General features: G+C 39.1%; 2 protein-coding genes across 2 annotated transcripts in view; one reads left to right on the top strand and one right to left on the bottom strand.

The window, feature by feature from the left end:
• The window catches only part of LOC134811587 (major vault protein-like), a 30,629-nt gene extending 14,464 nt beyond the window's left edge, over positions 1-16,165 (bottom strand). The window contains 1 exon segment of the mRNA XM_063818559.1: positions 16,140-16,165. The gene's annotated coding sequence lies outside the window, so the exon portion shown is untranslated.
• LOC134826314 (uncharacterized) lies at positions 1,086-3,116 on the top strand. Its single transcript, XM_063838645.1, has one exon. It carries the CDS (start codon positions 1,086-1,088, stop codon positions 3,114-3,116), a length of 2,031 nt encoding a protein of 676 aa, XP_063694715.1.
• Positions 16,166-16,491: the final 326 nt, after the last annotated feature.

Here is a 16,491-nt window from a genome sequence, read left to right as displayed (position 1 = left end):
CAAAAAGTAAGGGACCAAGGATAGAGCCCTGGGGGACACCAGAATTAACTGAGAGGGTATATGACATCTCATTACCAATAACCACTCTTTGGTAACGGCCTTGAAGGTAATTGGTAAGAAATTTGAGAAGTGTACCATCAATGTTATATAAGGTCTTTAGCTTATGAAGAAGGATATCATGATTTACAGAATCAAATGCCTTAGCAAAATCAAAATACACAACATGATTGATAATGTTTTCGTTAAGAGACAATGCCAGGCTATCACAAAAGTCAACCATATTGGTTGTGCATGACTTGTGCTCTAGAAAACCATGCTGCCTGGGATAGATTTATAGATTTTTCATTGTGAATTTGAACGTGAAATGCCTAATAATTTAAATTTCAACACAGTACATATTCAGAATCGCTCCTACTAAATCGCTCGCCCAAATTTTAAGAAAATTCTTGTGAAAAGGCCCTTTAGGCATGAAAGCGATCTGAATCGGTGTATTTTTGGACGCTGATTCCGAATCACCCCCCATGACGTAGGGTTAAAAAGCTTCCCTGGAGAGTTATGGACAAAAAACCGTTTAGGTCACGTGACAGGCTAGTAAAACGTGAATTCGATTATTTAGGGCTCGGGTTAGGGTTAGGGTTGTGGTTAAGATTATGGATAGCTTTGGGGTTATGGTTAGGGTTAGGGTTGGATATGGGGTTTATGTAAAACCGTTTTGGTGGCAAGAGATTATTTATAATCTCAGGGAATAGTGATCGTGAAGGCAGTGAAGCCAATAACCTCTCCTATTCCAATGACCATAGTGCGTGATGAAGAATCACATCCTTTTCGAGGTGCTACTATTAAGCATTGTAATCTGTCCTGGGTGACTCCAGTATAAACAGATGACGTGCAACAAAACACTATGGATCTAGACAGGCAAAGGTCGATAAAAAACCGGGTGCGAGATGCTGGCAACTTCTCCTCTCTAAAAGTTTGCTACTGAAACATTACACACAAATCAAGGACGGTGTGCTTCTACCTCTGCAAGGTCGGGTGAGACCAGGATGACGGCAACTGGGCAAAGCCTCAGGGACCCCAGTGGCCTGATGAGAAGAGTGGTTGCTCGTCATAACAACAGAGTAATTAGTCAACAGATCGCTCATGTTGACACTGATTTCAGCAAGTCCAATCCTATCAACTACAGCAAACACTCAATGTACTTTGGAACCTGGAATGTTTTATCTTTAGTCAGCTCATCTTCACAGCTTTATCAACTCAGTCAGAACATTGATCACTACAGTCTTGATATTTTGGGTATTACTGAAACTCATATGCCAGGATCTGGAAGTACACTTTTGGACAATGGTAGTCTACTTATTCATTCTGGTAGGGGAGATGGTATCAAAAGGCAAGGGGTTGGCCTATGTCTTTCCAAAAAGGTCAGGAACTCCCTGATCTCTTATGTACCTACATCAGAGCGGGTCTTAACAGCTAGGTTACACGGCAAACACCTCAACATATCTGTTGTTGTAGCCTACGCTCCGACTGACGGTGCTGATGACGGAGAGAAAGATCGTTTTTACAACGTTTTATCAGACACGTTTGGTGAACTGCCCCGACATGATCTGAAACTGCTACTGGGTGACTTCAATGGAAAAGTTACTTCAAACAGATATGGATTCGAGGGAGTTATTGGTGGAGAATCTCTCCATAGTTCATCAAGCGACAATGGGACCAGGCTCATGGATTTCTGTGCAGCCAATCAACTTGTTATTGGTGGAACTCTGTTCCAGCATAGAGACATCCACAAGGGTACATGGCGGTCTCCTAACGGGTTAACTGTGAATCAAATAGATCATATTTGTATTAGTGGACGATTCCAACACTCGCTACTCGATGTTAAGGTATGTCGTGGGGCTGACATTGGTTCAGATCACTATCTTGTTCGTGGACGGCTGCAAATCAAACTGCAGTCGGTAGCTAAGATCACTGCTAAAAGGCATGATGTGCCTGCTATCGAACATTTGCGAAACTCGTCTAAGGTTCAAGAGTACAACGTGGCTCTTCAGAACCGTTTTGATTGTCTGGCTAATGAGGTCAACCTTGAGGACATGTGGGATAATTTCAAGCAGACAGTCACTGATGTCTCGATGGAAGTGCTTGGAAAGCGTCCCCGGAAGGTTAAAGAACAACACCTTTCGCAAACCTCTAAGAACTTGATAGAGCAACGGGGAATGTTCAAACGGAGGGATCCCACTTCAAACGTCAATAGATCAGCCTACTCTAAACTTAATAAATTAGTTAAGAAAAGTTGTAAAATTGACAACAACAACTGGGCTACTAAAATAGCGACTGATCTAGAGGAGGCTTCTAAGAAAGGCCAGCAAAGGGAAGTTTGGGATAAGATAAAGAAGATTTCTGGGAAAAAGAAGAAGAAAGTGGGTATGTCAGTTAGGGATAAGGATGGTCATTTTATTACAGACCCGGACAGTCAGAAGGAAAGGTGGAAGGAGCACTTTACTGAGCTCTTAAATCCTCCACTATCGGATGCCAATCTTGATGACCTCGATGGTGTGCCCTCACAACCGAGTTTTGACTACCTTTCTTGTTCTGATGGACCTCCTTCTAGAGATGAGATTAGTTATGCTCTAAAGAAACTGAAGAACTGCAAAAGTGCAGGGGTTGATGAGATAACTAATGAACAACTTAAGTATGGCGGAAGTGCTCTTGTTGGCCAACTAGAGCTACTGTTTAAAAAGGTATGGGAGGAAGAGGTGATCCCTGAGGATTGGCTTAAAGGTGTTATAGTGGTTATCGGAAAGAAGGGAGACACCTCATACTGCTGCAATAATAGGGGTATAACTCTTAGGGCAACGTCTTCTAAGGTTCTTCAAATGGTTCTTCTTAAGAGGCTGGATGTTGGAATGGAGTGTCTTCTTAGGGAAAATCAGTGTGGGTTCAGACGGAACCGCTCATGTATTGATCAGATTTATTCCATCCGCACCATTATTCACAACTGCATTGAGTTTAACATTCCACTTTATGTTAATTTCATTGATTTTAAGGCAGCGTTTGATTCCATCAGAAGAGAGTTTATTTGGTCAAGCATGAGACACTATGGACTTCCTGAGAAATAGGAAAACAAATTTTAGGAAAACAAATTTAAATTTTGGTATTTATTAATAACAATCAAAACATATCATATCATAAAAATAAAGCCGCGCGTTGGTTGACTGCCTCAGTAAGGTGAATAATTTAAGCTTGAAGGTGCCCTGCGCATTTACAGAACCTTATGCGGCGATCACATATTCATGAGGACCTGTGAGCGCCAAATTTAATTTAAAGTTTCTAGAAATCATACATCACTACGAGTTACTCATGCTTTTGGATTATAAGAGTGCGGATTGTCAGGTATTTCATTCATTCATACTTAATCGGTTTAAAGCTGTATATTTAGAACTCACTATTGTTTAAACTACGAAAGCAGAACGTAGATAATGGACAATATACCGACGACAATACCAAGGACCCGAGTGCCGCATTGACTTTTCCGGATCCGTTTTTACCGAAGGCTTATCCACCAGTTACTCATGCTGCATGTATAGTCTGATAATATTTTGTCTTATCTCTAGCAAGCATTCTGTAAATTGAAGTGTCGTATTTATTATAGAAGAGCCAGCCAACCTCCGCATTATAATCTTTTGTGTGCCAAGTTCGTTTATAAAATCTAATCATATAATAAGATTGATCCAATAATCTAAGATGAACGGTATATCATAGCTCATCGTTATTAAAATCCGAATGGATGAATTAATCAAGTAATGTTCCCTTTCAACACAACTAAACAACAAACAAATGCTTGCTCACCAGTGGTGACGCAATCGTAGGGGCGTGCAGTTGGTTCAGATAACTCTCACCCCGACGATGGCGTCGAGAAATTATTAAATTATGCATTTGCGCCATACTGGACACATTTTATATTTAATATTTTGTGGTTTGTAGAAATTAGTGTTATCTACAGTATAGCTTAACTGGCGAGCAAGCATCGTCCCACTCGGCCGGGACGAAAATACCGAGTCCAATCACAGAAAGTTAACCAAAAGATAAAAATAAGAGCTCGGATATCAACAAAAATCACACACTCCAGACGACGGGGGAAGAGAGGAAAGAAAGTAAGCTGCTGGGCTCAACAAATTTTGATAATTGTAAACAAATTTGTTCTTGTGCCCTATAATAATTTGGTATTGAGGTATGACCCTGTACTGTGCGTGATAGTGAAAATGAAAATGAAAGTGAATGTGAATCTATAATGCGAACGAAATGAGTTATGGCCAAACGATTCTTCAATTTCAAAATAATAAAGTCAAAGGACTCTGTTTTAAAATACAAGCTCATTCTTATCGAAGTTTAATTCTGTCCATTCTAATTCTTCGTACCTGGACTGTATCTTGAGTAGCTCACTTTTTAGTGTTACTTTAACTAAGTTCGTTGACTTAGTAAAGCTTATCAAACTGTCAATTTTTCGACAGTCGTTCCACATTTTTGTTGATTGATAAATGAAAGAGGAGGATGGGTTCGGGGTGATGAACTGGTCTGAACGTCTTTGTGATGGTGATCTGTGGAGTAAAGATAGGAGTGAGATTGGAGATTCTAATCTGACAATTTTGAACAGTTCTAATAGACATGTGTATTTGTAGAGGTTGTGGACGGTAAGAAGGCCGTTCTTGTTAAACAACGGCTTTGTATGCTCTTTTTCAAAGAATTCCCTTCCTAGGATTTGTTCATCTATACAACGTGTTCTGGCACATGTTCTAAATTTATCTAGATATGCTTCAAGGTCACCAAATAGTATTCTGATACATTTTTTCTGAGTGATGAAGATAGGTTGAAGCATATTGTTACTCGACCCACCCCATACCGATATTCCAAATCTTAGGTGTGACTCAAATAACGTGTGGTACAATTCTTTATGGTGTTTTTTTGGGATAACGTGTCGTATTCTACTGAGTCTTCCGATCTCACACCTAAGTTTCGAGTTGAGGGCTCTTATTTGAACATCCCATTTTAGCTTTTCGTCAATAATAACACCTAAAAACTTGGTCTCTTTAACTCGCTTTATTACCGTATTATTCAGAGTTAGTATATATTCTGATTCGTTATCTGCCTCATTATCAGTAGCTGTACGTGACGGATTGAAGTGAATGTAGCAGCATTTCTTTATATTTATATGTAATAGGTTGCATTTCATGTACTGGTGTAACAAACGAAGAATTTCGTTTGCTCTTTCATACAGTTTTTTTCTACATTCATCTACTACGAATATGTTTGTGTCATCTGCAAATAGTATGAACTTGCCCAGATCAGTTGTTCTAAATAAGTCGTTAACATATATTATAAATAGCAAGGGTCCGAGACAAGAGCCTTGGGGAACTCCAAAGAGAACAGGCAGCTTGTCAGACTCTTCGCCCAGTACAGAGACATATTGATATCTGTTAGAGAGATAACTAGCGATGAGTCTATTGGCGTTTCCACGTATTCCATAGTTGTCTAGTTTATTAAGTAGTTTTTCATGTGAGATCGTGTCAAACGCTTTAGATAGATCAATAAATATTCCAAGTACATGCAGTTTTTTGCTAAGACAGGATTCTATGTAATTCACTGAGGAGTTGAGGGCATGGCTTGTGGAGTGATTTTTTCTAAATCCGTACTGGTTCTCGTAAATCATTTTCTGGGACTGAAAGAAGCTATACAGTCTGTTGTAAATAATTTTTTCAAATATCTTACCAAAAACAGCTAAGGTTGATACTGGCCTATAGTTTTCCAGCAATTCCTCATTATCCTTCTTGTAGATCGGACTGATTCTCCCAGTCTTTAAATCATCTGGGAATACTCCATTCCTCATGCATTCACTGTATAATAAAGATAGTATAGGACAGATCACTTTAGACGATTCTTTAACTACATGTATTGGGATGTCGGATGACTTCCCATTCTTCAGTTCAGATATAATCATTCTAACCTCGTCAGCTGTACAGTCATTCATGAAAATACTGGACGTGTTTGCTCTAGGCAGGTAGTCATAAAAACTAGGAAGATTGTTAATAGTTAGTTCTCCAATTTCATTATATGCCCCGTTTAAATTAGACGCTAGAGAAACAAAATACTTATTAAATTCATTGGCTATTACTCTACGATTGGTTATCTTCTCATTGTTTATAGTAAACAGTGGTTTTATTTGCCGTTTCTGTTTGCCTCGTATTTGATTAATCAGTTCCCATGTCTTCTTACTATTACCGTTTGTGTCTGCAAATTTTCCCATAAAATACTTAGTTTGAACATCTTTGCGATCTTTTTTAACCATCCTTCTATAATCCTTATAAGTTTTGTATCTAGAACGTTTTTCACAACATTTCAAGCATTGACATGTTCCACCTTTATAATCAGTTTCACCAAGTTTACATTTTTTCTTTCTAACTTTAGCCCAATTGTCATAGAGTTGGTGCTGATGGTTGATTTTGGCTATAAGACCAGGTGTGATCCATGGGTTATTTTGTGTAGTTCTTTTGGAAGACTTAGGGGTTGCCAACTTACACGTTTTATCGATACTACTTTTGAAAACATCATGAAATACTGTGAAGTTGTCAATTACTTTATTCTCTAATTCATGTTCCAAGTCCTTTACAAAAGAGGTAACATTAGACTTACAGTAGTCGTAATACTGTTTATATTTTAGGTTACTCTTAGTGGATCCCATACTCTTTTCAAATATTTGAAAGACTGGTGAGTGGTGGGATATACGATCAGTAAGTGTGCCTGAGGCTATTATACTCTCTACATCGTTAGTTATAATATTGTCAATACATGATGCTTTACAACCTGGCTTCTCATGAGTTGGCAGAGATATTAGGGGGAAAAATCCTCTACTGAACAGGACTTCCTCATAACGTTTTACAATCGCATTATCCTTATTATGTAGATCAATGTTGAAATCACCTGCCAGGTAACTGCATTTCGGCAAATTATCGAGAATTGCTGAGAGTTCTAATAATGCAACATTTACATCACCACTTGGAGGGCGATAAACTACACCAACAGTGACCGGAGTATTCTTGCTGCTTATCGTAACAAATAGAGTTTCTAGGTTTTCAGATATATGGGACAAATTGCCATTTACTGTAGCACTGAGGGTATCACATACATAAAGAGCGACTCCAGTGCCTTTTCTTTTATCTTGCAAAGTGTTTTGGTAGAAACTATTGTATCCAGTCAGTTGGTAAAGGTCACTTAATTCGGGGCCTTCATTTGTTTCTGCTAAAGCAATGATCGAAAATTTCATATATCTCTGTAGTTCTATTGCCAGAGTATCAAAGTTAGATTTATTACCATCGATATTTTGAAATAATAATGATGAGTACTCGTTCATTTGGTTGCAAAATGTTTTATTAAATTCTTTAACACTATATGGGTTACAGTTATTGAGTAATCGGTTGATGTTTACAAGTGTTTCATCAATGTCAGTACTATTATTTTCAGAGTCAGTATCTTCATATATAAACGGATTGTAACGAGTACTTGCTAAGTGTACACAGTTAGGGCAGTAAAAATCTTCATATATTTTGTTTGTACTGGATTTAGTATAGCATTTATGGTGCATAGCACAGTCACACCTACAACATTCAGCAATGAATTGGCCAATGGAAATGAATTTTGTACAGACAGGGCATACCTCTTTGGTTAATTTATTCATGGGTACGGTACGTAACCTTCCCCTTGTTGAGTCGCAGCAGCAGCAGGAGAGGAACCACCCATCGTCTGGGAGTATAAGCGACTGTCAACTTTATCCGATCTCTTCTTCCTTCTATCAGTCCCTCCATTCATCCTTAAAAGTATTGTATCACGTATAAGAACCCCCAGTTTTGCTGTACCACTCCAATTGAGGTGTAAATAGTCCGGTCTCTGGTTTCGTCCAATGTTCCTAGAGAATTGCTGGCTTAGGAGCCCAGCCTCATCACAGAACATGTCAAAACCAGGTACCAAAGTCACACCAAAGTTGGAATGAAGCAGCTCCTTAAAAATTAATTCATTATAATGTACAACTTTACGATTTAGCTCAACGAGTTTGGTTGGCAGCAGCGGACACACAAATATATTCGCTTTGGGGTTAAGCGCTTGGATCATTTCTACTTTCTGAACAAATGGTGTAAAAACATTGTTCTTTATATCAGCGGTATTTTTGATCTCAGGTTTCCTGATATCATTTATACCACACATCAAGAGAACATTCCTGTATCCACATGAAACTGTAGGATTTATATCCCCCACTACCGGAGCAAAATACTGTTTTCCGGGGAGCCACTGCCCAAATGATTTTTTGGGGTCCAGCCCGAATTTGAGACCACCAGTATGAGAGTCTCCGATGATGCATGTAGAGTTCCTGTTCCTAAAGCTAACTGAACGAAAAGTTAGGCTGTATCTCACCCCACCAGTTATTGCCCCATCCTCGATACAGTGGCTGTAGAACTCTTGGCTACGTCGAGTCATGCGATACATGGATCTTGGCACACATGTATGGTCAAGAGCCATATGATCCGTCTTCTTATCAAAGAATTTGATGTTGCACTGGCCTCCAATAGACACAGTGAAAATTTCGGATTCAGGGTGGATGGTAGCTTCATCATCAGAGTGTTTCGGTAGGGAGCCATCCTCTTTGAAGCGGTTGATCAGCAGGCTATTGATCTTCGGTTTTTCACCACTACAGAATGCACCATTGATTTTGTCCATTAGATTGGAGAAGCTAGTTGAAGCTATTTGGCCATTGGATGACTTGGAGCCATTATACTTGTATGGTTCTCCCAAAGAATACACAGCACGAGCTCCCTCCACAACAAAATCCTCGTCAAGTGATTGGCAGGCAAGGAGGAGAGTTTCCTGCTCTTCTGTGGTAATAAACTCTTCTATAGCGCCTACGACTGGTTCTTCTCCTGATTGGAGATGCTCATTAGCTATTAGATCTGGGCCAGGGGCAAGTGAAGAATTGGTAAGTTGGTCAGAAGAAGCCAAAGAATTTCGCTCAAGAGTGTTCAAAGACTGTCTAATGGCTGTTAGCTCCTGATTCGTCTCCAGAGACTGCTTGGAATTTAGCTCATGGAGATTCTTCTCTATTTTTTCCATGAGATCATTGGTCTTGGATGAAGATTGAGTACTTACTTGAGGAATAGAGAAATCCTGCAGCTGCTTGTTCAACACTCTAATCTGTTCTGTTAGGCCACTATCAGTCTCAGAAACCTTTCCGAGTCCAGAGTCAACTGAAGTTTTCAGCTGCTTTAGATCTCCTTCCATCATTTCAACCCATGCTGGAGCAGTGCCCTTGTCACTAACCAGTAGGTGCTTGATATGGAGGTCAAGGTTCTGGATGGCGGCAATGCTGTCGTTAAGACTGTCAAAGTCAACCTTGGCAAGCTTTTCACCAAAAGCTGTGATGGTATTAAGCTTCTCTGTGGCAATAGCTGTCTCACACTGACTGTTAGATTTTTGAAGTGTCAGAGTGTTCCTACACACATAACACACATCTGCAGCAGTTTCGAGTGTGGGAATTGGTGAAACCAAACAAAAGGGGCAGTGCCAATTTGTCATGCTGTTGACGTTTTTCTGATTGAGTCCGTTCATAGTTAGACAATCTATGTGCCAATATTGCTTGCACTTTACACAGTCAATCTTCCATGACGATATTGACTTATTGCATGGACATTTTGTCTTGTCCCTGTGTGAACTGTCAATCTTTGGGAGTGTTACATCACTGTCTACAACAATACTCTCACAAGATCCATCTTTTCCCTTCACCTCTAGTCCTGTGTTGTTCTTGATCCGGGACTTTGCCTTTTTGTCTGCAGGGGAAGGAATTCGTGACATATTGGTATTAGATGAGGCTCTCTTGTTACTCTTGTTGTTGTCACCCATACTCAGCAAAAGTTAAAACAAACAGCCAGCAAAGGTCAAAACAATCAGCTGTTAAAGCAACGTGTAAACTTACGGCACCCCTTTGAGGGAATTACGACATACTTTCCCTGAACTCAAATTATTTGTTATATAGCAGTGCTGAAAGTATATGTTAGAATCTTTCAGGCATTCTTCAACGGAACCATGCGTGCTGTCAGGGTTAATGGTGAAATGTCTGACTGGTTCTCTGTTAATTCGGGCACTGGACAGGGTGATATCCAGGGCCCCCCTGTATTTAATTTTTGTCTGAACTTTGGAATCTTTTTGGCCGAGGTTCACAAGGCAATCAGTCATGGTGCTGTACTGCAAAAGGAACTAAAGGGTGCAGATGAAAAAGTTATCATGGACAGTGACTATGCTGATGATCTGGCAGTGATGGACAATACTGAAGAAGGGCTGCAAGAGTCCACTGATCTTATAGCTTATTACACCTCTTATGCTGGGTTGAAGATCAACGCTAAAAAGACACAATGCATGGCGATCAGCAAGTGTGCGTCCCAGCGACCTTACACCGAAAGAGACAGTATAAAGCTAACAGTGGAGGGAGAACCTGTTGAACAGGTCAGCAACTTTGTTTATCTTGGTGCCAACATCAGTGGGGATGGTACCATTGACCGAGATCTTGACATCAGGATCCAGCGTGCTAATGGTGCGTTCCATCAGCTTTGGAAGATATGGAACAATCGAACTATAAGAACGCCTACCAAGATCCGTATCTACAAGGCTGCTGTTATTACTATTCTGTTATATGGAGCCGAAGTGTGGAACACAACAAAGAAGCAGATGAAACGGTTTGAGGTCTTCCATCTGACCTCCCTGAGAAGAATCTTGAAGATAAAGTGGTTCTTCCATGTCTCCAATGAAGAAGTTCTCAGGCGTGCTGGAATTAAGTCTATCGAAACTTTCATCGGTGCGGCTAGACTAAGGTGGTACGGACATGTTGTCAGAATGCCAGAGACGCAGTTTCACAATTTCTTACTGGATTGGAAACCAAACTATGGAAAGAGACTGAGAGGACGACCCCGCAAAGGCTGGATGGCCTGTGTACTCGAGGATGCGGCTGAATTTACAGGTGTCGATAACATCAGCAGAGATGCAGTAAAACAGTTGGCTCTAAAGCGAGTGGAATGGAGGAACATGTTACGCCGTAGAAGAGATGTGTGTGATGCAGGCCACTCCAACGACTAGGAGGAGACCTCTTCATGTAGCATGTATGTATGTATGTACGTTTTGTACGGCTGCAAAACCAAAAAAACCAAAGTCACGTGAAATTTTTGGGCGAGCGATTTAGTAAGAGCCATTCAGAATTGATCCAATACGATCTGAGAGCTCAAAGCATTATTTACAGTAGGTGTCGGTAACTCCCGAAACTGACACAGTAGGCAGTATTTTTGGACTGTACTTGGTCCCATATTACCTTACTCTGACTCTGAATTTACTCTGAAAATGATACTCTACTTTACAAAAAATTTAGTAGCCTGCCTGGGAAACTCAGACTATCATGTTCATAAATAAATAGAGATTCGGCGGAATGACAGTAAAGTCCCATAATGAAAATTACTCAAGCATCAAGAAAACAACAATTTCAAGAAAATAATATTTAATTTCAAATTTGTCCCTTAGCTTACAGCTTATAGTTTATTTATTTTTCCTTACACCTAACACCTTATTAGCGGTCGTTCACATATTACGTAATCAGCCGAGGGGGGTTTTCAAATGCTTACGGTTGATTACAGGGGGGGGGGGGTTTGGTCGTTGATTACTTAATCAAAATTTTAATTTTTTACCGATTTTCGAAATACCAATTGGACAATTTTCGTTAATTATGTAATCCAAATTTTCGTGCGTTGCGATTATTTCATTCATAAATCCGTTGTGATAGCTTTTAATAGATAAATGGCTTAACATTTCACATAGCCATGTGTAAGTAAGTAAGTAGTAAGTAAGTAAGTAAGTAAAGATTATGACATAACATCATCACAAGTGTCTACAAAATATCATTGCACTAAATAAAAAAATAATTTAAATAAATATATTTTTCCATCAACATTAATAATTTATCAAATTCAATTTTATTAATTAATAAAATCTAATACATTATCTATAAATAATTCATTAATACTTCCCAGTGGAATAAAGATTTATGAAACGCTTCTTTGCCACAAAAGGATGAAACCAAAGATATTCATTATGTGTCTCCTTATTGCTTAAATAACTGGGTCCTTCAATTTTCCCTAAAACTTCATTCGAAACATTCCAAAAATAAAAATCATTTACACTGTTTTTAGAAATCATTTCTTTCTTAAATCCTTCCAATCTAACTTTAAAGCTTAAAACTGTCGAGCAGTTCTTGACATCTGAAGGGAGTTTGTTCCAGTAAGGAATGACTTGCTCCGGAAGAAAAGAAGACTGGAGATTCTTAACTTTAGTTACACTCTTATTACACCTATTGGTTGAAACTAGATTAAGACCAGATCTGCTCATTCTGAACAAACCCGATCCATATTCAGTCAAACCACTAGTTACTTTAAAAGCTTCGATAAGGTCCCCACGTATTCGCCGCTCTGCCAGCGTTGTCAAATTGAGGATATCCAGTCTGCAGCTGTATGGAAGAGTACCCACCTCATCAATAAGACGGGTAAACCGCCTCTGGACGCTCTCCAGCTCCAAAACAGTCCCCCAACTTCCATGAGCCGCAACTGGATTCCACAATTGGACACAATACTCAAGATGAGGTCTTATCAAAGCTTTATAAATAGCTATCATTACAACCTTTTCTCTAATAACTAAGTTCCTTACAATCCAGCAGATCATACGATTTGCTTTAGAAATACATGCTTTTATCTGTTCATTCCAAAGCAAGGAGCTATGGGTAATAACCCCCAAATCTTTTTCCTGTGCAGATACTTCTAGTTCTACTCCATTTACAATATAATTCGAGTTAGGATTGTTATTCAGATTAATATGGACTACTTTACACTTGGCAGGATTGAAGTTTAAGTGCCAAATACTCTCCCAAATTTCGAGTTCTAAAATATCATCAGATACACTTCTATGGTTAGCTGCATTACAAACTAACTTGAGATCATCTGCAAATAATTTAATCTTATTTTTAACATTGTCAGGTAAATCGTTTATATAAAGAATAAATAGCAAAGGACCCAATACTGACCCCTGGGGAACACCAGATAACACGTGTTTCACCTCAGACCATTGTCCTTCTACACAAACCCTCATGGTTCTGTCTGTCAGAAAGTCTTTTATAACATCTAAAACTTTTCCCTTGACCCCAAACCCCTCCAATTTAGATAGAAGTCTAAAGTGGGGGACTGTGTCAAAAGCTTTACTAAAATCAAAATACAAAAGATCGACAGGAGCACCTTCGTCTAAAATATCAAGAATATTATCAAATGTCTCTAAGAGATTAGATAGACAAGATTTACCCTTCACAAATCCATGCTGATGCTTTGAAATTCGTTCTTCTAAAAATGTTAATAAATGTGCCCTCACCAACTTTTCATACACTTTGCACAAAATACAAGTTAATGAGACAGGTCTATAATTTAAGGGATCAGATTTAACACCCTTTTTGAACAATGCTACAACAGATGCTGTCTTCCAAATGTCAGGCAGGACTCCTGTTTCTGAACACTTAACAAATAATTTAGTTACAGCTTCAACAAACTTTTCATCGTATGCTAAGGATTTCAACAACTTTGGATGATGGATGAACGCCATCCGGACCAGAACTTTTAAAAACATTAAGCTTTAAAAGCTGCTTCTTGATATCAGAACTGCTAATTTCCATATCATCAATAACCTCTTTGTTATAACTCTCATTTTGGGGAAGAGGGCCAGGTGGTTCACGCACAAACACAGAACTAAAGGCACTAGCAAGTACCTCAGCTGACTCAGATGAACTATCTGTGCGTGTACCATCTCCTCTATCTAAAGAAACAACACTTGACTTAACTTGACGTTTATTACGCAAATACGAGTAAAAAGATTTACAATTCTGTTTTAAATTAGATGTAATCTTCTTTTCATAATTTACTTTAGCTTTAATTTCTGCCACCTCAAAAATACGCTGCTTGCTATTTGCACAGCTAAAGTTAATATCCGAAGGATTAATATCGAATTCAGCCCATGCTCTGTCCTTGTTCTTCCTCATTCTTTTAAGTGAAGTTGTACTCCATGGCAACTTGACAGGTCTGTTGTCGAGATAAACCGAAGCAGCTGGGACAGCTGCAGCAACAGACTCCAATTTACCATGTAGTTCAACCCACATATCTTGAACATTATTTGTACAACTATAATCCCAGTCAATATTATTCATACTAAAGTTATATAACTCTTCTGAGGAAATCTTACCCCAAATAGGCTTTAAAATCTTTTGTTTGGGACTTTTGTTAGTATTGGGCGAAACAACCAGTTCGACTAGTATCCCAACATGATCACTTTTGCCAAGCGGAGAAACGATCTTACAACCGTTGACAAGAGCATCATTTGTATACAAAACCTGATCAAGAAGACTCTCCTGGAGAGTATCTTTCACAAGCCGTCTTCTGGTTGTTTCGTTAGTAAAGTACCACGTCAAACCACTGTCATTAAATAAATCAATATACTTTTGTTGAATCATTAAAACCTGATTCTTACTAGAAATACCACTATTTACACTACCAGTTTCCCAAGATACATTAGGTAGGTTAAAATCTCCTATGATAATGGTTTCAAAAACATTCTTTTCACTAGATATGTTCTTGATGCAAGATAATAACATATTATTCTGTTTTAAATTCAAAGATGTAGACCTATAAATACAACAAATACTAATCAATCCACCAGAGGTATTGACATTAATAGCTAAAGAGTCTGGTGCTTTTAAAAATGAGCTCACTAATGAAGCATTGCAACTGTTTTTAATATAAATAATAGAACCTCCACCTCCACTTATGTTGCTAGTGGAGTTATCGATTTTAAAATCTCTGTCTTTTCTAAACATACTAAAACCTTCAATAAAAATTTCAGCATCTAAAATATCACTATTAAAATGAGTTTCTGTAATGCAGATTACATGAATGGATTTATAAACTGATAGAATACATTTTAGTTCATCAATTTTATTAAATAGTCCATTAGCATTAGTATAAAAAATATTCATGGGCTGACTACATTCTTTATCACTGCTATTTACTTCTTCTCCACCTTTTTCTCTGTCTTTTCCTTCTCTGCTTCTTCCTGCCTCTTCTTCCTCTCTTCTCTGGCTAAAAAACGGATCTCTCGGTCTGCTCTGCAGAGATCCAGATTTATCCAGTATGATGACTCTTTCCAGCCCTTGCCATGGTTGGAATAATAGTTAACTGACTCCTCGTCAGCTGTCTGGATGATCAATGGCCGACAGGAGTCTGGCTTACCTGGATCCACTTTACCTGCACGATGGCAACTGATAAAGTCACTTTTTTCAATCTTTAGTGTCTCCTTGCAGAACTTTGAGTCCTCTTCCTGGCGTAACTTGGAGTTAGCTTTCTTGCTCTCTGGTACATTCAAAACACACAGATTGAGCTTCCTTAAATTTCGCTCATATGCATCAGTGTGCATCTTTGTCTGAACTTTACTGACAACACTTTGTGAAGCTTGCTGTAGGCTCATTTCTTCCATAACTTTCTTCTGACTATTTGCAGTAACATCAGCGAAGGACTGGAAAGCCTGGTTCACTATCTTTGATATTTCTTTAGGTTTTTCAGACTCAAAGTTAGTTGGAATGTTCTCGTTCACTGCGTTTTCAACAACCCCTCTGATACAAGGTGTAAGAGCCTCAAGTTCCTGCCTAATAACATTCCTTAGTATTTTTGTTTCTTCATTATCAGGGTTCGAGGTCTGAGTCCTTTTGCTTTTTATGTAAGGTGATATAAAACAATTCTGACAACGCCAGTTAGACAGATGGTCGCCTTCTTCTTGTGTCAGACCTGTCAGTCCAACACAGCAATAATGCCAGTACATATCACAGGTTGCACAAGCTAATGAAAACTCCTCTGCGATATACCTTCTGCATTCACAACTACGGTCTCCTTCATCTTCAGTTACATCCGTTTCTGCTGTAGCACCAGTTTTCTCTGGACTTTTCTTGACATTTCGTTTTCGTGCCGTATCTCCTCGTGTCATACCTCAAATTATTTGTTATATAGTAGTGTTGAAAGTAAAAAACTGTGTCTACGCGTACTGCGTGACGCGCTTGTTTCTTTTGCCGCCTACGGCGGTCGCGCGCTACTGCAAGCGAGAGGGCTCTGGTTAGAGCAAGCTTAACATGAACATGTAATATAGTTACTGGGCCGCGCTCAGCCTGTCATTCCGCCTAATCTCTATATGAACATGATAGCCTGAGGTCCCCAGGTAAGTAATATAGGAGGGGGTTGGGTCTTGATTACGGGGGGGAGTCAATTGTCAAACCTTGATAACGTAATATGGGGGGGGGGTTCGCGTTCGGTCTTGATTACGGTTGATTACGGAGCTGAGGGG

Source organism: Bolinopsis microptera, chromosome 2 (assembly GCF_026151205.1).
Source record: "Bolinopsis microptera isolate Bmic1 chromosome 2, MBARI_Bmic_1.0, whole genome shotgun sequence".
Classification (NCBI taxonomy): Eukaryota; Metazoa; Ctenophora; class Tentaculata; order Lobata; family Bolinopsidae; genus Bolinopsis; species Bolinopsis microptera.
Note: the sequence above shows the minus strand (reverse complement) of the source record. Positions and strands in the feature narration are given on the sequence as shown.